General features: G+C 40.0%; 1 protein-coding gene across 2 annotated transcripts in view; it reads right to left on the reverse strand.

Annotated features, from left to right (window-relative positions):
• Positions 1–22,301, reverse strand: part of Pex7 (peroxisomal biogenesis factor 7) — a 59,784-nt gene that overhangs the window by 23,445 nt on the left and 14,038 nt on the right. For both annotated transcript variants that reach the window (XM_076928056.1, XM_076928057.1), the window contains exons 4-8: positions 21,141–21,218; positions 20,380–20,488; positions 13,367–13,473; positions 11,732–11,845; positions 8,827–8,882 (exon numbers count right to left, since the gene is read on the reverse strand). In XM_076928056.1, coding sequence (XP_076784171.1) covers positions 8,827–8,882; positions 11,732–11,845; positions 13,367–13,473; positions 20,380–20,488; positions 21,141–21,218 — 464 coding nt within the window. The remainder of the gene's footprint in view (positions 1–8,826; positions 8,883–11,731; positions 11,846–13,366; positions 13,474–20,379; positions 20,489–21,140; positions 21,219–22,301) is intronic.

Raw genomic sequence — 22,301 nt, forward strand, 5'->3', positions numbered from 1 at the left:
TGAATACTCTGAAGGTTCAAACAGGCTTGCATCAACTCAGTTTCCCCCTACCTTCTCGAACATAGGAAATCCCATACACTAAAGCTCATGCCAAAACTCCATTAGTCAAACAACTTATATTCAAAACCAACACCCTAAGGAAATGATGAGCCAGCATAAACTTCCATAACAGAGTTCAGAAACTTCTTTCCTCTTCTAGTATCTTTGTAAGCACTCAGTTCATGCTCTCAGCTGCTGCACTGTCTCTTCCTAACTGACATCACCTCAACTGCTCACTCCTTCTGTCCCCAAACACACTCATCTTTTGCAGTGAATTTCAAGAAACTGGACATGCCTATGGTTTCAAAAGAAGTCGATTGTTTAATCACATAAAATCCAACAGTAAGACTGATGATAAAGCCATGGGCTCACTATTTAATCCTCACCACTTTGAAGGGAGCCTGAAAATAAAAATCATAGCCTAGCAAAACAATTTTATAAAGAGTAAGATTCATCCATATTTATCAGTATCTAATGCTTGCTGATTTACACAAATGGAAAGCTATTTGGTTTTTTGTTTTGATTCTGGTGCTAATAACTGTAACAGAAATTAAGTTTAAAACCAAAAAGCTCTAATTGTCTAGTAATGTAAAACAAATTAATGGTTAATTTTGGAAAAATACTCAACAGTTTTTGAGGATGACTTTTAAACAGCCACAAATATCCAGAAGTGATGTCATGCTTACAAATGTTCAAGGTGGAGCATATTAAAAATTCTAGACTTAGCTTCTCTGTCAAAATAAATTAATTATAATATTTCAATTAAAACCTTAATCAGATCAATATTTTCAAGAGGCAAGCTCCAATTCATCACAGCAAACATCAAGCCCAGAGCATATGATGAATTAAAGAAAACCATTAGGTTGATGGAAGGCTGGATGAGAGTACTCATGGCTGCGGTCCACAGGCATTCAGGGTGATAGATAAAGAATGCCACATCTCAACAAGAGGAGTAAAGGAAAACGCTCCCACAAAGCCCATTGTTTGTTAGCACAAAGAGTCATGAAACCTTTTTTGCAACTCAATTTTAAATAAATATTTTGGTAAAAAGAAATACAATTGGAAAAATTTTATTTTTCAAGTGAATTTCAAGAAACTGGCTGTGGTAACAAAAGAAGTTGATTGCTTAATGGCACATAAAATCCAACACTAAGACTCATGATGAAGTCATGGGCCCACTTATGAAATAGTATCAATATCAGTATCTTGATCAATAATGTCATAAGAACAGCCTATGCACATTTGGAAAGTAGAACCCAGAGCTAGTGAGAATTTTGCAGAACAGGCAGATGATACTCTCTAGGAAGTGTGCTTTAGAATATCATATCTAAATAGTAAAAACTAACTTACAACCACTAAACTTGTAACCACTGCCCAGCTGCGCTCTGCCTGCTACTTAGCTATACCACATGAAATAGTTAATGTCCTCATTCTGAAGCTGAATGGCTATGAATTAATCCACCAGGGCTGTACAGTTGTAAACTGTCTATATAGTCAGTCTCTTTTCTTACCTTAACTCCCTACTCAGCAGACACTGGGCACAGAGATAGGGAGGAAACAGAAGGAGCCAGACAAAGATGGAGGAACACAGAAAAATCAGACCAACAATGCTGCTTCTTTTCTTGTGACAGGACATGGAAGTGTGATGAAAAGAAAGGAAACCAGTTCCCAAGAGGGGCTGAAACAGCAGCATGTACTCAGGGTAAAGACCTCAGTTCCTCCCTCAGACCCTGTGGATTCTCGTCCTGAGAAACATCCCCCCTTCACACTAACTGCAAAGGGTTCCTGTTTTACACATGTGCACATGCAGGCACACACATGCCTAAATAACAGAAAGACAAAGAAACTGCTGAGTGTAAGGTGAAAACAGATAAATAATTATTGTTTATACTCTCTGTATAGTCCATTCCATTAAACCAAATCCATACTCTAGACTGGAGTTTCAGGGCAGACCACAATGTGAATTATTTACCCCCGAGCTTTGGAAGCACATTAAACTCTGACCAGCTGACTTGTAGAACCCAGTTGATCTGAGTAAACAGGCTCACTCTTGTGCAAATAGCTAACAGGAGGAAAGACCCAAGTTTTCTGCTCAACTGCCTCCATACCTCCTAAATAATGCGCAGAGTGATCCCTAAGAGCAGTCTCCGGTGCAGCTCTCCAAAGCCTCGTTCCTGAGTGGCCACTCTCATGTCTTCTCACTGTTGCTTCGGGCTGCACTACTCTACTTCCTAAATCATACGCTCAGAATGTACTGAGCCGTTTCCGTCTCAGATACGCCCTTTACTCCCTCTTTCCTGTCGCAGAACAAAGGCACAGCAACGTATCCTTAGAAAAAAGAAACACACCACAAAACTTACCTCCCTGCCTTCCTGAAACTACAGAACAGAACTCTTAAAACTACAATGCAAATTAACTGTCGATGTCCATAACTTCTGCACTAGAAGTAACCAGCACAATTCAGAGTTCAAAGCAGCTTCACACTGCACTAAGTCAGAGCTCACCTCCTACGATTGTGTTAGGCTGCGAACTACTGTTTCACTAAAGAATTCTGAAAATGTTCTGTACTCAAACATCAGCATATTTAAAATAAAAAAGTCTCACAAGTTCTTCTTTAATATATATTCTCTCATTTTGTAGGAAATTATTTTGATTTTTTTAATGTGGCATTTAATTTACAAAGTTATAGTTCACTTCATGAAAAGATCTCTCCAATATAGCAATGACTGATAGAGGATTTACACATGTCATCTTGGAAATGATTAACAACTTACAGCATTTACATGTTATCTTGTAATTGTCGGACAAACTGAAAACACCTATGTGTGACTGACCCACTTATTGATAGGAACCCCAGTCCAATTTCCCCAAGGGTTTCAGGCCACTCTACTTCCCATCCTTAAAAACCGTTTCTCATGAATTCACTTTCCTTAATGTACTTCAAACATAACTAAGGTGAAATCATGTTTTTGAGCTTTTATAATTAGGATGACCAAAGTCATCATAACTTCCCATCTAACTTAAGTTCACTTATATTTGTAAGCATTTATTTAGCAGATCCCAGTGGCCAGAGACGAACAATAAAATCCACAAGTCCCACCCTGGAATCAATCAGTGTGCTCTGTTAACACAAAAGACACTTAAAACTAAGTGTCCTTGGAAGAATTAAACAAATATGGGAACAAATATCATTCTTAAACAGAAAGCCAAAGACAATTACATTGAGACACCCTCTTAATATCAGAGATATTATCAAACTGTCAAGCAACATACAAAAATATGCCTGGCTGACAGAGATGTTTATGTTTACTATATTTCAAAGGTATAGCACTTAGATGCATTTTGATCACTGTATTAATTCAGTCACAGGCCTTGAGAAGGTTAACAGTTAACATCATACATTAGGCCCAGGAGGAAAGCCACAGAGGACTTAGACACTGTCTTAAAGGCAGTGGTGAGACGCTGCGTGGCTGCAGCTCAGCCATGCTTGTTGTCTGTTTGTTCTCCCTGACCTTTCTGTGGGGAAGGGGCTCGTACAGTGGAAACGAACGGTCGGTGAGACAAAGTACAGAGCCAGCTCTACTACCTGTTTACTCTGGCTGACCTTTTTTTAGGGGAAGGGGAAGAAGAAAAAGAATCTGCCTGTGGAAATCTCTGCTAATAAGCACAGGACCAAAAGCCCATCAACCTCAGCAGAACTAAGACACGAGACAGGCAGATCCCATGAGGGAATGTGACAATGACAAAGATGTTTTATTGGTAATCCATTTTGTCCAGATTCTAAGTTAGCAAACTCCAATTAAAAATCATCCTCCTACTTTGCAATAAAATAACTGATCCTTATCTTACTCCAAATTAAATATCAAGTCACACCGTTCAAAGGCAGCAGCAAGAAACATTTTAGTATCATTTAGCATGAGTAAATATTTTACTATTTTATGAAAGCTTTTATTTTAAAATTGTCAATCCATGCAAAAAAATCAAAGACTGAAATAATAAATACCATATATCCTTCTTCTAGTTCACAGCTATTAAAAATTTACAATATTTTCTTAGCTTCCTCTCTTTACATACATGTGTAATACTTTTGTTAAATGATTTAAAAATAAATTTTAGACAGTTTGCATTCAGTGTCTGTGATTTTGCTAAGTTTTATAAATTTTAATCCTAAATATTAGATATAATTTATTGTGAAATAGTACAACATAAGTACAAAATTTTTAAAAAACTAAAATTTATTGACTATCTTATATGTGCCAGATATGATGTGAACAGCTTCTATTTAATTACATTTAAATGTCATAAAAATTATGGAGGGAATAAAGGCTGAGGGAGGTGGATAGCATAAGAGTTACAAACTATGAAATACAGACGTGGCCACTTAGCTATGGATCTGAACAACAGGCTACACATATCCGTCGCCACACAGTGACCCTGTTCTGGCTCCTGCTGAACTATATACAATCGCCAGGTTCACTTCAGGGGACAATAAAAATTCCTACTCACATGGCTCCTCAGTGGCTTTTTGCAATATAATTGTCTCACTAATGTAATGATAGGTAAAGCCTGAATGATGGATCCCTCGCCTCCCTGCAGTACTGACATCTTAAAATAGGAAACATCACTATTGGCATCTATTTTAGAACAGCTACTGTCTTTTAGACACTAATTATGAACCAAGAACACTTTGGGTACTACTTCACTGAAAACTCTAAACATTCCTGCAAAGGAGGCACCATTTCCATTTCTCCATGGCTAGAAAGTAGAAGAGGCAGCCTTTCACTCAGTCAACTGACTGAAAGGTCCACATAGTCATTGCACTCAGAAATATCCAGCCCAGAGAATGTTTCCAAGTTTCTCTAATGAATAAGGAATGTGGAGGGACAGGACTAGTCTCTGCCACGTCTTATCCCTGGTGTTACTTCTCCCCCAACCCCAAGGGGAAGAGAGCAACAAAAGGCCAAGTGTAGGCTGGCTGTTTATCCTGCTCTAAAATAAAAGTGACTACTTCATCCTTGAAGATTAGATCTGAAATGGCCCTTACATCCAAAGACAGATGGTCTTCTGTTACTGCCAATTCTGCCTTTAAGGTTGACAATAACAGGACACTTAGCACTTAGTGTGCCAGCATTTGTGTGTGTCAACTCACTGGGTCATCACAACAATCTCATGTTGTTGCTCTACCGTGTCCACTTTACAAATGTAGAATACAAGCCACACAGTGTTCAGGTAACCTGCTCAAGTTTATGGCTAGTAGTAGGTATACACCCTGCCTCCATGATGAGGGCATCAAGTATACGCTGGCCCTAATGACTCTATGAGTATGTCTTTGATTACTCTCTACCTTTATCTATCACTACATATCTCTTGCTATATCAATAAAAGTGAAAGGCTTATGCCTGCTTCTATTCTCCAATCTTCTTTCTTTTCATTTTCATTTCCTGCCATGGTCTGAATGTAAACTGCCCTATGTTTGAACATTTGGACCCCAGCATGGGGTGGGTTTTGAAGTAGGTCCTCACTGGAGCAAGAGGGCTGTTAGGCCAGGCCTTAACGTTTCTTAGCTCCAGTCCTGTCTCAGCTTCCTGACTATAGGTAGACACAATGTGAACCATTCACAACATCTATATAATTTTGTAGCTGAATAGACTTGAAACATTGATATTGCTAGGTTAAGAGAGACTTCATGTAGAATAGGAATGTACACAGTTTGATATCATTAGCGTTAAATTCTTACCATACTTTCCTTACCAGAATATATATCTTAAAAAATTAAGTTTTGGGCTGATTTGTTACTACCAAAGGTCATGTATAAAAATATTATAAAAGTTAGAATATCTATGAAAATATCAAGAATCTGAAGTGTTAACTAAGACTAATGTGATCATTTTAGCTTTATCAACTACAATAATTTTATCGGTATTACTTGAAACATATTTGCTACAAACATAAAAGACAGCATATTGATCTTTCTAACAAAAATCATTATTGGCTGGCTTTCTTTTTAGGTTGTTATACATACCATATACTTAACTTGCTCATTCTGTTAACGAAGTGTCTGATATACTTGGTATGAAACAAAAAGCAAGCACTTAAAACTCAAATCACATGTATACATTGTTAGCACAGCAAACGTGGCTTAGCAGGATAAAGAACTAGCCAGCAGAGAGTATAATAGGAAAAGGTAACATGCTGAAATCTGTGATGGCAGCATTCACAGAACACAGAATGCACTATGAAACATTTTTTATTTTGGATTACATCTATTTATTTGTTGAAGGTGGCTTGTATGAAGAGGTCAGAGGACAACCTATAGGAGCCAGCTCTCTCATTCTACCATCCAGGGACTGGAGACAGAACTCAGGCCATCAGGCTTGGTGGAGGCTTCACCTGCTGAGCCATCCCACCAGCCGTATTATCAAAAAGTTTAGACTCAGTATTGTCTTGAGTGAATTGTCATAAGAATCAGTAGAAAGAGACGGTGTACAGTGGAATGATATCCTGGTAAACCCATCACAAGTTGAAAATACTGTAAGTTTAAAGTGTATTTATCACCTGGAGGTGGTGGCACATGTCTTTAATCCCAGGACTTGGAAGGCAGAGGCAGGCGGAGCTCTGTGAGTTCGAGGCCAGCCTGGTCTACAGAGCTAGTTCCAGGACAGCCAGGACTACACAGGGAAATCCTGTGTCAACCACCCCGCAAATGTGTCTACCACTTGAATCCACCCGACACAGCTGCACGCTCACTACTGCATCTGTACCTCTCCCGGACGTCACAGGCCACAGATGCTCTGCCTTTCTCTTGCTGTCCAACACCGAAAGAGAAGACTGGCAACATGGTCAGCCCTAAACTTCTATATTCACAAGCCATACTAAATGGATTCATCAGGCTGTATGTATGTATCTTGGATTATTATATATATATGTGTATATATATGTATATATTTACATTATATAGTATATATATGTGTATATATATATATATATATGTAACAATCAAAGAAAAAAGAGGCCAACAATTTGAGAGAAAGTGAGAAGGTGACATGGGAAAGGTTTGAGGGAAGAAAAGGAAGGGAGAAAATAATATAATTATATTTTAACTTAAGAAAATTCTAATTAAAACAAAAAATAATTGCTACTAAAATTAAATTTCTTAATTAATTTTTTAAAAGAGAGTATTAGATCATATGCTAGCTCAGGAAAAGATCAAAATGCAAATTACAGTTTCTGTTGAAGACACACATTGCTTTCATACAATAATAAAAGTCTTAAGCAGAACCAGTGAAAGGCAAGACTTATCTTTATGAAACATGTTGCTTACTTGTTACAGGAGTTCAACCATTTTTAAAAATAAAAACTGAAGTTTTTACTCAACTGAAGCTTCCTTAAACAATTAACAACTTGAGAGCTGTTGGGACGGCTCAGCACGTAAAGGCTCTGCTGCCAAGCCTGATGATGACCTGACCTGAGTGTGACCCCTTGGTCTTCCTAGGAACCCAAGCAACATCTAAGTTCTACGAACATCCTCCACACATGTACACTGAATAGATGTAATAACACATTTTAAGGCACCAAAACAAACAACAGATCTCATACAACATGAGATTATATATTAGTTTTAGCATTTTTATACTTACTCAACTACGATCTACTCTACAACTAAGACTTACAGCTCCTGTTAGATAGGACGTACACATACGTGAATACAACATTTTACATACTTAAACACCACACGTCATCAGTTTCAATATAATGGACAGTAACAAGATCAGCGAAAGATCAGCAGCAGCCTCAGTTGGTAAAGTGATCAGTTTCAGACACAGAAGACTCCGGAAAGGCACAGTCTAGAACTCATGTAGAATCAAACCTATTCGGCCATCCTTCCCTAGCTGCTTCTGTAACACGCTGCTTGGGGACTTGCCCCACTTAGTGTATTCACTCATGCATGCTTGATCACCAGTAAATTAGTGGGCTTGAAGATCCATACACAAAACTCTAAGGACCAGCAGATAACCTACAGCTCCACGGTTCCAGCCTGGAAATGGCTGGGTGGATGGCAAGCAAGTGACAAGTTTCCTCCTGTCCCTGAGTGCTGTCTTCTAAAACCTCCAGCATCACTACAGACCAAAAACACTACAATCATTCCTTACTTTTATATACATTATTTTAAAAACAAAATGTGTCTGGGTTTGGTGGCACGTGCCTTCAATCACAGTTAGGAGGTAGAGTAAGAACATCAGAAGTCCCATCCTCAGCTGCACATGGAGCTCACAGGCACAGTACACAAGGCAAGACCAATAAAAGGAAACAACCCGCCCCCTCCCCCCCAACAACATACCACACCACATCCGCAACCTGGCTGCTCTGAGTTTATTCCCCAACTTGTCTGTATTCTTACATGGACTCACTCCAGAAAAGCAAGTTAGAGACATGATTTCCTCTTAAGATAACACTTCAAATCTGTTCTGTCAGAAGAAAACATTACAAGAAAAAAGTCATAGAAATTTTGCCAGAGCAAACTCTGACTGAGAGGAGAAGGAAGAGGCGCTCTGGGTAGTTAATGCAGTAAGGCAATGTAAGCTCAACACTTAGTGTCCTCACACAGACGAGAACAGACTGCCAAGCACGAGGGACTAGAGGGTGTGGCTTCCAGAGTTACTAGTTAGGAGAAAAGAAGAGTAAAACGCAGGAAAAGTACATATTGTTAGTAAAACAGTCTCGGAGAAGTTGCACAGATACAAATGTTCCTAGGCATTGCACATAAAATGCATTTAAAAATCTCTGTACCTTACAGTGAAATCATAGGAGCAAGAGGCCAGCACAGAGGCATGAAACGGTGAAAACTGCAGGAGAGAAAAGTCAGGGTAGTCATGAGCTGCCACTCCAGGTCACTCCGTAAACACAACCAGTTAGTTACCACTTACAGTTGCGCCTTCCTGGGCCTTACATACTTATGTTGACCTTTCAAGTAGCCATTTATAGAAAAATCTTTTATTTTTACATTCTCCAAAGAAAATCCCTCAAGCTTTATAGAAAAGGTTTATAACATGTATTCCTAAATGTTGATATTTTTAAAGATTAAATGCAAACTCCTCCTGGCTCCCTAAGCCTGACTATAAATGTAAGGAACTGAAGTGGTGGTACACAGGCAGCGACGACAGAATTTGCTGACTGTGGGAATACATTTGACTGTCATATATTCCCCGCAAAATAATCACTTAAATGTTAAATATACAGTTTTAAATAATTTAATGTCACGTGCTATATAATAGCTCATGAAAATCATATCAAGGATAAAAATGCAAATTGTAAGCCCAGTGTCCCAATTTAAATGTGAAATGTCCCTCACGGCCTCATGCATTTAAAGAGCTGGTACCTAGTTAGTGGGACTTTTGGGAGTGGGGTCTCACTGTCTATTTTGGGCTGTAAGCAGAGAAATGGGGACTATGAACTAGTTTACCTGTTGCCACTCCAGGTGATGTGGGCAAGCTGCCCCCACACAATCCAAAACCAAGCTAGTTCAAACCACCTGCCTTGTCACCAGTACATCCACTTTTCCCTAAGTAACTTCTGTCAGGTGTGTTTTGTCTTAGTGGCAAGGAACGTAATCAGTATAGCAAGTAGCATCATCAATATAAATGATAAACAATCAATCGACTGTTTTTGCAATTGCATTTGATGGGTGTGTGTCTTACTAGTACTTTGTGTGTTTACCTTTACCTATTTATATTTAGTGTGTAGTCCTAGGGATTGAAGCCAGGCCCTTGTGCATTCTGTGAAAGTACTCTGCTACTGAGGTTAATCAAGGCTTTTTTAGATTTTAATGCCTCTGTATACATACATACCTACATCTGATGGAGGAGGGGCTCATGAAGCCCGGGCCAGCCTCAACCTTGTGGAAGATCATCTTAACTCTGATCCTCCTGCTTCTACATTCCAAGTGCTGGGATTACAGACAGGGGACTACCCAGTTTCATGTGTTGACGGGGATCAAACCCCGGCCTCTATGCTAAGCTAGCAATCTGCCAGCTTAGTCACATTCCTGTCCCCACAACTACACCTGAATAGCACTTCACACAGTTTGCAAAGTGCTTTTTACTATATTACCTTAATTTGTTCCCACAAAAAAATACAGAAAAAAATCTGTCTACTACTGAAACCTGTCCATAGAAGACCATTATTAAAAACATAGAAAAGCTTATTTTTATTTTTTGTAGAGATGATGGTTATCACAGAAACTGACAACTGAAGTGAGGCGAATCGGTGGCTCTAAGAACGGCTTAGGCCCTTCTACAAAGCTCAGGGAGCACAGCAGGGGGATGGTGGACTGCAGGAGCTGGAGGTGGGAGGACCACTGTGGGACACTGTCCTCTGCATAGGACAGCTGTTGTCCTCACGAGCGCTCCCAGCTGTGGCTCCTTCAGAAGACCTGCCCAGGTCAGGACAGCGCACAGCAGCACAGGTGGATGAGGGCTCCTGAGGCCCTGTATATAACTGCAAGCTCCTGCAGTGAACGGCTACAAGGAAGGGGGGTCTGGCTCCCCTGGTGGGATGACAAGGCTCCAGTGGGTACTTCTACGCCATCTGCATGAGGCAGCTCTAACTGGATTCAGTGGATTATTAAGAATGAATGGAGGGAGGGAGAGAGGGAGGGAGAGAGGAAAGGAGAGAGGGAGGGATGGGGAAAGAGGACATGAGGCTGGGAGGGATGTGCCAGGGTCTTGGTGAAGCTGAGGGAAGAGAAGGTATGAGCAAATACTCTGAATGCATGAATGAAATTCTCAAAGAAAAGTTAAGTCTACTATATACTACATATTTAAAATTATATTGAGTGATAAAATTTAAAATATTAATTTAATGCTATTTGAAATATGTAAAATAGGGATAATGCACAACTACCATATTGGAGACATCGTTAAGTACTTTGTAGCTGTTGACGTGAAGAACTCATGATCAGGAGATGTCACTGAGTAAGGAGGTTTCACAGTAACACAGCAGAATCACCTGACTAGAAGCTGAGGAAATCAACAGGGTCCCTTACAATGGAGGCAAACTTACTGGAGGCACTGTTAAAAGTGAGCTCACTTTCTGTTCACAGAGTAAAACACTTCTATATCCTGCACATTTTTAGCTTTTATATACATTGTCACGTTAGAGAAAAAAATTACTATCTCTCCATACATGCACTCTCATTGAATGGGCAATTATGAAACATATAAACCCTAAATATAAACTAACATACCTAAAAATAATGTTAAAAGAAATAGTCAACTGGATAATAAGATGAGAAAGTTGTTTTAGTTAACATCAAGTAGTGAATTTTTATATCATTTCAGCTTACTCAAATATATAATCTAATTTTAGCTTCCAATATCATCATTAATTGGATAACAAAAAAACCCAAAAAAAACAAAAAAAAAAAACACATAAGAATCAATAATGCCAGCACTTGGGAAGCTGAGGCAGAAAGATTATAATTTTAAAGTCACCTAGCCTACACAGTGAGAACTTGTCTCAGAAAACCAAGAGCTGAGGGCATAACTCAGTGGGAGGCACTTGCCTAGGATGAGCAATGCCGGGCTCTACAGGGATCCCAGCCCTATAAAACTTCAATCCCTAAGTGCTCCGTACAAACTTCACCGATTGCTGTTTATGTTCTCCCTCTGTGTGTAAGGTAAAGATAAAGACTTACCTTCACCCTCCTGATAGCATAGGTGTGACCGAGAAGTTCAAAGACAGGCTGCCGCACATTCCTTAAGTCCCAGCCTCTCAAGCTACAGTCAACTGCACCTGTCACCACCAAGTTCTGAAAACAATTCAGAAAAAAAACAAAGCAAAACTATGATTGATATGTTTGCAATCTCTCACTAGAAACAATAACATACTTTTATAATTAAATATACACCCAGGATCTATTTTTTTTTAAGTTGCATAGTAAGCATAGAAAGAAACCAAAATAGTCACTCCATAGCAAAAACAAAAATATATAACTATGGAGGAAAGAAATTAAATATGTCTAATGTATATAACAGAACACTGCACACAAGGGAAAAAGCAAAGTCTCAAACAGCACTGTAGATTTTCTAACCTACCTTTTCAAATATTAACACACATATAAGAGGTTAAAAGATTGTCGACAAATCAGCTGATCTTTCTTTTTAAAAGGTTTAAAACATGCTGAGGTCTACAGACATTAAAAACCAGGTTGCTGGGCTGGGAATACAGCTCAGTGATAGAGTTCTTGCCTAGCAAGTATGAAGGCATTTGAACCCAATACTCAGGAAACACACACACATGCACACGCACACGCATGCACACGCACACGCACGCACTCATGCATGCGTGCAGGCACACATATATATGTGGGTAGGGAAACCCACCGCAAGATGACTCAGTTATTTGTAAAAGCAGAGTGTTAGTTAACTTTTGTTAGTTTTTCTAAGCCTGAATATTTCTATTGAATATACATATTTTCTTTCTTTTTATTTAAAGAGTTCTGCCAATGTGGTATTCTTTTAACCTTCACAAGTTAATTTAAAGCTGGAAAAGCAAAAACAAGGTAGGTATTTTTAGTTTTCAGCTAAAAGGCCTGCTGAGGCATATAGATAGTATATTAATACATTTAATCTATTCCTGTATTCCTGTTTTTAATTCTTACACTCAGATGCTTTAACTAAAGCTTTTACAAAGAATTTCATATGAGTACCACCATCTTATAGGAGCATGAAAGTCAGTTCAGCTTAAAAAGGAAGATAAAACAAAATTCTTAAAACTGATGGACTGTCAAACTGAACACTGAGTTATACATAGTTCAGACGCCTTACCAGCCGCATGAAGAAGAAATCGAAGCATGGAGTTAGTGGGGTTAAGAGCAATTACACGCATACAAATTACAAAAATTATAAAGCAATTTCCCAAAACAAGGCTGCACTGTTAACTTTTTTTTTTTTTTTTTTGGTTTTTTTGAGACAGGGTTTCTCTGTGTCCTGGCTGTCCTGGCACTCACTCTGTAGACCAGGCTGGCCTCGAAATCAGAAATCCGCCTGCCTCTGCCTCCCAAGTGCTGGGATTAAAGGCGTGCGCCACCACCGCCCAGCTGCACTGTTAACTTTTAAGAACATCTGTTTTTAACTTTGTTTAAAACTTTGCCTGTTTTAGGAGCACATAAGTCCAATTAATTGTAATGCACGTCAGTCCCTTATTCACTACAAGTGACAGGGACTGAGTTCAACCAATGGTCCAGAAACATCACGAAAGCGCATATTGACAAGACAGATAAGGGGCGTGTCACCACTCAGGAGCACCTCCATGGAACCTCATGCTGTACCTCATTGTATTTACACCAGTCACAGCTCAGGATTTCTGTCTGATGTGCTGGAATCACAATCCGGACTCCTGTGGTCTTCACATCCCAAATCCTCAGAGTCTGATCGCCTGATAGAAAAGAAAGACTTGGTCAACCCCCACATCCTACCTGGGAGCTCAGTGCAAGAGCAAGCTCGTGGCAAGTCAAGTGGAAATACGTCACTGTCAGGATACCCACCTTGACAGATTTTCAAACCATCACAATGCCTGAGAACTACTCACAGTGATGAGCAACAGAGTAAAACCCTAATAGTGGTTTTACATCAAAGAGAAAAACTTGACACCCACGATGAGATGCCAAAATGGAGAAGTCTTTACCCTTAGGAGTATCTCTTTGCTGTCTCCAACTGGTGCTAAAGAGAGAGCTTGGGACCTCAAGCATGAGAAGCACTCACTGCACCACTAAGCCACGCCTCCAGCTTTTCTTCTGGCTTTTATATTTACTACATTTCAATGGGAGAGTTGGAGGAAATTTTTCTCCTTGGAAAAACAAGCTCAAAATTTTAGAGAATAGCTGGGTGGTGGTGGCGCACGCCTTTAATTCCAGCACTTGGGAGGCAGAGGCAGGTGGATCTCCAAGTTTGAGGCCAGCTTGATCTACAGAGTGAGTTCCAGGACAGCCAGGGCTACACAAAGAAACCCTGTCTCACAATAATGAAAGAAAATCATAAAGATTATATTTTACATTATTAAGGTAAGATGGTCACTGTTTAAATGAACAGTCACGTTGGTAGATGAAAATGAGTAATATCTGGGGATCTGAGAACGGTAGGGATAAGAAACTGAATTTAAATGTACCAAATGGGAACAGTTCTGGCACATGAGAGAGCTATCTTCAATGGCCCTAAAAATAATCACCAGCCAGTAGAATTTGTTTCAGAATCTTGAACAGCCAGGATGAAACAATCTCTTGTGGCCTCTGAGGATTCAGTGACTATGGTAGTCCAGTGTCTGGCCCATACCCACACCGTTCTTCCAAGAATGGCATATTCCCTCCATACCAAATGACTCTGAACTGACAACTCTAGAAACACTCAGACCTTAGCTGTCAGCCAAAGGTAAGAGCTTAGTTGTTTTGCATAAAACAAAACAAAACCCCAACAGAAAAAAAAAAAAAAAAAAAAAAAACCTATAGGATAAAGAAAAAACAGCCACCCTCCTGCCCTCTCTGTTCTGACCACAAACATGCAATATTATTTTACAAGTTTTTCAAGATCCTGTCTCTTTACTAAGCATGACATCTGGAAGCTCCTGGTAACCAAACATCTCCCCACATGTAGAAAGTTGGGCTATGGAGTGAAATTACAAAGCAGGGATAAGATCAGCACAAAATGTGGTCTGAGCATCACTTCCCATTCTGAGGTATGCAGTCAGCAGCTTTCTCAGACGCCTAGGATAGCTATAGTCCTATCACCTGCAGGAACAGTATCACAGCACTGTGGAGAGTGTGAATGGTATTCTCCCTAAATTTCTGCCTCTAAAAAAGTCAAGCCCCAGAGGAAAACATTGGATTCCGCACAAGGCTTTTCCTGAGTCGCATGCAATGCCAAGCACTGCTTCACTAGCTTCTCCAAACTTTCTAACACTTAGGTTGGAAACCATATAGTCACTATCCCATGAATAAGACTGTCTGAAGTCCTATGGCTTGTATTTCCTGGATAATTATCTCATCTGCATTTGTAAACTGATTTCAAGCACCAACACAGTACAATGAGTGCAGAGTAGATGAAGTGGCTTTACTTTAGCACAGGGAAAGGAGGCATTAGAATGTACATTAAGCAGTATCTGTCATTAGAAGGCAAATATGGTCACCATGGGGGCAGGAGGAGAGAGAGAAGCAGTGCCTTACAAAAAGCAAGGGTCCTTTGGTGCAATTGTATTTCTTGATACCAGTGCTGCTTACAAAAATGTGCTATGAAAAGCATCAAGTTTCAAAACACAATTTCCAAAGACATAAAAGAGACTGAAAACAACACAGGCTGTAAAGATGGTTCCTCTGTATACATTTCTCTACCACAGTATCTGGCTTTGTACCATCACAGTCAGGTGCATTTCCTTTAAAAGCCATGCATAACCTCTCTGCAGTTGGAAGACTTTCCTGTAGACGGTATGGTTCTACTTCCTTGACTGACACCACTGCTGTAGAGTTGGCACTCTGTTCTGGTCACTGTGCTTCTGGGTAAGAAAGAGGCCTTCTAGCCAAATGGTGCAATGACATGCCCAACTCTTCCAGCCACTAGGACATATGCTGGGTTTTTGTTTGGTTGACTTTTAAAAATGGTATTTCCAGACAGTTGGTCTTTCAGTGTCATCCAGGCATTTATGAGGATGGTGGTGCCACAGGCGACCTGAATTCCCAGCACCCTCCAAGTTGCAGCCAGCACTGGCAGCAGACCCAGTAGAAGGGGCAGTGCTATGTATTACACAGCAGAAGTGTGGGCAAGTTGGGAGAGGCTACAAACAGTCTGAAAGTGTGGGATGAGGTGAACTGAGCAACAAAAAGTACTTTGGACCCCAAATAAATTAATTTAATTGAAACACCAGATGCCTGTCAGACGTAATATGACTTTTTCTTAGAGTAGAATGAGGCTTATCTAACAACCAGCTGGAACCCACACATTCAGGCCTGGCTATGACTTATGCAATTATATGGAGTCTGTAATAACAATAATTCAGTTTTCATGGTTCAAAAGAAAGTTTATTTCATATGAGTCCTCTTTATATAAATAGTGCAAATATTCTTCCTCTGTGTCCCACATAGTTTATAAACATGAATTCTGTGTTAATATACCTATCACAAACCACACAAAACAACATCCTTAGAGAACTCTGCTATGAAGCAAAGCTTTCTTGGAATTCTTCCCTTTTGGTATTAATGTAGCTAATGGCGAGAAATTTCTGTACTTACAAATACTCCACAACTTTGAAGGTGACTAGTCTCCCAGCATACCGTGTGTGTGTGGTGTGTGCGTGTGGTGTGTGTGTGTGTGTGTGTGTGTGTGTGTGTGGTGCATGCACATTAGTATGCGAGTGCACATACCAGTGCAAGACCATGTGGAGATCAGAGCAGGATATCAGGTGTCTTCTTCCATCCCTCTTAACTTAATGCCTTAAGACAATGTCTTAAGATGTTTTTACTACTTCTGCTAGGTTAGCTGAACATGAACTCTCTGGATCCACCTGTCTCCGCACCCCCAATGCTGGGGCTACGGCCATACTCAGTCAATTCTGTTCTTTTACATGAGTGCTGGGAATTCCAACTCAGTTTCTCACGCTTGCATAACAAATATTCTTGCCCACAAGCCATCTCCCAAGCCCCAAGGCAACTAAACTCTTCGAATACCCTAAATGCTGTATTTTTATATACTATCTTAAAACGTGTTATTTCGAACACTTCAATGATCTATTTGTGTGCCACAGGTTAGCTATAAAAATAATCATGATTCACCTTCCAACTAAAAATAATATTTTATCACTTAGTGTTTCACTGCCTTAGCTTTGTGACTGAGATGACTTTTATGAGAGATTTTGCCTTGTTTTAGCAAGGCTTTATCTGTGAGCCAGATGACAAAACAACTTGTTAAACACCATTATACAACTTACAAACCAAAAGGGAGATAACTTAAGGATTCTCAGACCAAAGATATTCTCTCTGGACTCAGCACTGAAGCTGCTCTGTGGGCATGTAACATGAGGTGGACACATGTCTATAAACAGCAGCACAGCCACTCCCATTACATCATCAGAAATAGACCCATGGCCACTCCCATTACATCATCAGAAATAGACCCATGGCCACTCCCATTACAACATCAGAAATAGACTCATGGCCACTCCCATTACATCATCAGAAATAGACCCATGGCCACTCCCATTACAACATCAGAAATAAACCCATGGCCACTCCCATTACATCATCAGAAATAGACCCATGGCCACTCCCATTACATCATCAGAAATAGACCCATGGCCACTCCCATTACAACATCAGAAATAGACCCATGGCCACTCCCATTACATCATCAGAAATAGACCCATGGCCACTCCCATTACAACATCAGAAATAGGCCATTAGTTCAGCAGTTCCAACAGAGCAGTTCCAAGACTAGAAAGTACTTCTCAAATCAGGTTAATCACTTGATTCAGCTACAAAACACCCCAAACCCACTCCTCCCTAAGGACACTTCCATCCAGCAGGACTATGATGGCTCAGAACTCTGCTGTTGCTTAAGCTTCCCCAATGACTCTGATGATAGCAGGTTTGGAATCACTAGGCTAGAGGGCTGTCACCCAACAGTACACTCAAATGCTGGAGCCAGCTACTTTAAACACTGTTCTCAGATGAGCACTGGCTGCTCAGTGGCAGCAGATTGAACCACAGAGATTAATTAATCTGATGCTCATCAGGTAGTCCTGGCCCTGCATGTCCCATGTCTCTGTCACCTCGCTCTCACTTGTTTTAAGGTGGTAGCTCAGACACCACTTCCTCAAGGAAGCACCCTTAACAAATCTGCCAACCCCAGGAGTCACTCACTCACATTGTCAAATGGGCTCTCACTCCCACGTCCCTCCCTGCATCCAGACAGGCAGTGTCTAAGTCTGACGCACATTAACTTGGCATCATAACAGCCTCCTGATACGTTTACTATCATCACCATTGTTTCAGAAGTAATAGAGAGATACAGGTTAAACAGCATGGCCAAAGACAGCCATGTAAAAGTGAAGAAGCAGAACCGGATATCAGGCAGCCAAGCACCAGAGTCCATGTTCCTAACTACGGTCACACCATTTGTCACCCTCTTCCTCCTCTTCCTTTTCCTCTTCCTCCTCCCCCTCCTCCTCCATCTTTCTCTTCCTCCTCCCCTCTACTCCTTCTCCTTCCTTTTTTTCTTAGCAATTTTCTTATAAAGAAGGCTCAAGGAGGCTAAGGGAGACTGCAGGCTGAAGGCCAGTTTGGCTACACAGTCAGACTTTGGTGACTCAAAAATTCTCTCTCTCTCTCTCTCTCTCTCTCTCTCCCTCTCTCTCTCTTCCTCTCTCTCTCTCTCTCTCTCTCTCTCTCTCTCTCTCACTCATACACATATACACAAAATTAGAACTTTAAATAATAACAATAAATAAATTAACATATAATAGTAAGGTAAAAGGAATTTTTAAACACTTAGAAGTTTTATTTCTTGACATTTTTCATATATTAGTACATACACCAAGCCTTAGGAGCAGCTGTGCCACAGAAGATGAAAACCCACACTCGGGTATACAGAAGGAAACTGAAGATCTGAGTGTGTCATTCCACACACCCGTGCTTGTCAGCACGCAGGAAACCTTGGGCTTGGTCCTCAGCACCACATAAGACCTGGCATTGGAGCTCAGGGACCAGCTAGGGTTACATGAAACCCTGTCTTTTAAAAACAGACAAAGAGAAGAACCTGGGGAATGTAGCTTAATGGCAGATTGCTTGCCTGGTGCTGCCCTGGTCAACCCTAGAACTAAACAAAGGAGAAGAAAGTGGAGCTAGAAAACAAATGTATTACTAACTCATTACAAAAGAAATGATGGTTTGGGAAAGATTTAATTCCAATCACGAACTTTCAAGAAAGCTAGAATTAAAGCTCAGAAATTTTAGAGAAAATTTTACAGATATTTTGATAAACTGATAGCATATTGGTAATTTCTATCAAGGAAAAAAAGCATTTCTTGCATTAATGATACTTTCACATATAGAATATATATATATATATATATATATATATATACATATATATATTTCACATATATTATAATTAAAATCTCAAAAATTACATAATCTAAATGGACTTTGTTTGTATACAAATTACCTGAAGGTTTTAAGTTGTCTTCAATCAAACAACAATTCAAGAATTTAGGGAAAATGAATAGTTCTTCATTTTTAGAGTTAAAATATAAGAAACTAGCAAAGGCTCTCTGAATTTTACTCCTGTGACCCACTTCATATGATTCAGCAGCTCAGGACACTGATACAGTGTACTGAGAGGGTGACACTGGCCCTGCCTAGTTGCTGCCTGCCTTTGGCTGGACTGTTAAGTTAGGGGACAATGCCTAGAAACCCACTGCTTCTTCTCTAGCCACTGCCCCTCCTCTCAACACCTCACCTTGCAGAAGAGTTTCTAATCCTTTGTCTCTCCCCACAGTGCTCAGGATCAACAAACATTTCCCATAAAAGGCCAGAAGTAAATACTTTGGCCTGGAGGGCTGTCAGGTTTTTGTAACAAAGACTTGATTTTGTTAGGACTGTATAAAAGCAGCCACAAATGATACCTAAATGAGTTGATGAGGCTGTGTTCCAACTAAACATCACTCACAAAGCCTGTCTGTGAGCCAGCCTGTGGCTCTGCAGGCTGGAGCGTTTCCACCTGAGCTCTGCTGCCTTCCCCATGCTCTGGTAAATGCAGACGCCTCAGTTAACCAAGCGAGAGCCAGGCACACAACTGTATTCACCGAGTCATGGATCTCAGCTCCAAACTCAAACTACTCACTGCAAAGCCCACTTGTGCCTCACGGGTTCAGTGTTACGGAACAAAACAAAAATAAAAGCAAACCTCCCCTTTAAATGTATTTTTAATTATGTTACGATATTATAAGTCAAAAATCTGTCCATACCAAAAACAAAACAAAACAAACAAACAGAAAAAAAACTTTAAAAATTATTGTTAAAGAGTTATATTAACTGAATCAATCTGGGACTCAGTCCTCTGAAAAATTTTGCTAACAGGCTGACAGGCAGGAAAAATAAGGAAAGGTCATCTGCGATTGTAGCTCAGTGGCAGAGTACAGACTCTGAGTTCAACCTCCAGCAAAAAATAAATTAATTAATTAATTTAAAAGAATTAAAATCCCATTTTCTCTGAATTTAGAGTACACGGCGCCACCTAATGGTAAAAAAGTAGGCCACCCCTCACTACAAGTAAGGCTTCTGGGAACGCAAAAATTATTTACCTGAAGCTGAAGCAAAACAACCAGGGATGTGGGGAGACCAGATTGTACTGTAAATGACACTCTCATGGCCTCTAAAGGTGCACAGAGAATTTCCAACAGTTGGATCCCACTGAAAACAAATGAGATCGATTCATCAGCAAAAGTAAACACAAATGTGCACTTTTATATACTATGTAGCACTAAATTTATAACAAATATACCCCATGAATACCACACACTTATATATATATGGTGTGTGTGTGCGTGTATATGTATATATATGTGTGTGTATATATATATATATACATATATATATATATATATATATATATATAATTTTTAAGGTGTATTTTAAAAGCAAATAAAATAAGGTAGTCTTTAAGGAACAAAATAAGGTTGTTATTGTTTCAGTTAATATAACTCTTTAACAATAATTGTTTAACTCTTTAATAATAATTGTTTCAGTTAATATAACTCTTTAACAATAATTTTTAAGGTTTTTTTTCTGTTTGTTTTGTTTTGGTTTTGGTATGGACAGATTTTTGACTTATAATATCGTAACATAATTAAAAATACATTTAAAGGGGAGGTTTGCTTTTATATTTTATTTGCTCATAAAATAAGGTAGTCTTTAAGGAACAAAATAAGGTTGTAGCCAAGACTATTATTTTCAATTCTGATAAACATTTTCATATGCACTTTTTAAAAGAAAACTAACTGATCACATGTAAAGCTACAGAATATTTCAGGAGAAAACGTTAAAGGAGCTTGACACTACATACCACTTTGACAGTTTGATCCCACGAGCCAGACACTACAAGCTGTTCCCCTCTGGTTTGGCTCCAATCAACACTATACACCTAAGAAAATAAATCCTGAATGTTTAGGAAGCAAACAGCGTCAAGTGAAATATTACATTTCAGTTCTTTATAGCAGTGTCAATGGCTGGTAACTGACTGACTCTATGAAAACATGAAGCACTGTCCATTTCTACATGCTGTCTGAAAGAAGGGTGTGCCTGTCCATTCTTCCATGCTAACTCCCTGGAGACTGACTCCAGTCTGCCTTAATACCAGTCTACAGTGTCTAAATCTCCTTCACCAAGCCAAGTCATATATGCTTTCAAATCTACCAACTGATTGCTACTTTCAGCGCCACAAAGAAATGTCAGAGCAGACAAGACGGCCATCTTTAAAAGCTTGCTTCCTCGGTGTTCATCAGAAAGCATTAAAATTCAATCACTATCCCTGCCTGTCCTTCCTCAGAAGAAAAGTTTACAGGAAGCGGTGATACTCCATCCGACCTCTTGGCAGGCAGCTCTGTCTACACAGCAGTGCCACTCCAGTGCACACTCCCGTGTCTACACAGCAGCAGTGCCACTCCAGTGCACACTCCCGTGTCTACACAGCAGCAGTGCCACTCCAGTGCACACTCCCGTGTCTACACAGCAGCAGTTCCACTCCAGTGCACACTCCCGTGTCTACACAGCAGCAGTTCCACTCCAGTGCACACTCCCGTGTCTACACAGCAGTGCCACTCCAGTGCACACTCCCATGTCTACACAGCAGTGCCACTCCAGTGCACTCTCCTGTGTCCCAGCACACCAGTTCTGAAGCCGTCTGAGCACTGGCACACCATTATCCTACCACTGTGAACAATAAGTTATATACACATCCCTACCGTAACTTGCATCCAGTGACATTTGTGCCTAATTATCCTTTATGAGAGCAGCGCAGACACACACCGGGCTTATCACTGAGTACAATTGGCCGGCAGGCTATTTTGAGTCTTAAAACTTTAGCTCCTACATATGTGTAGGAAATGTGTGTGGGTTTGTTGTGAAGAAGCTACAGGGGAAACATCGCTAATACTGATCTGTACTTTGTTTAAAATTCTGATGTTTCATCACCTAAGACACCGTGGCTGGTTGAGTAAGAACGGCC

Source organism: Arvicanthis niloticus, chromosome 30 (genome assembly GCF_011762505.2).
Source record: "Arvicanthis niloticus isolate mArvNil1 chromosome 30, mArvNil1.pat.X, whole genome shotgun sequence".
Taxonomy (NCBI): domain Eukaryota; kingdom Metazoa; phylum Chordata; class Mammalia; order Rodentia; family Muridae; genus Arvicanthis; species Arvicanthis niloticus.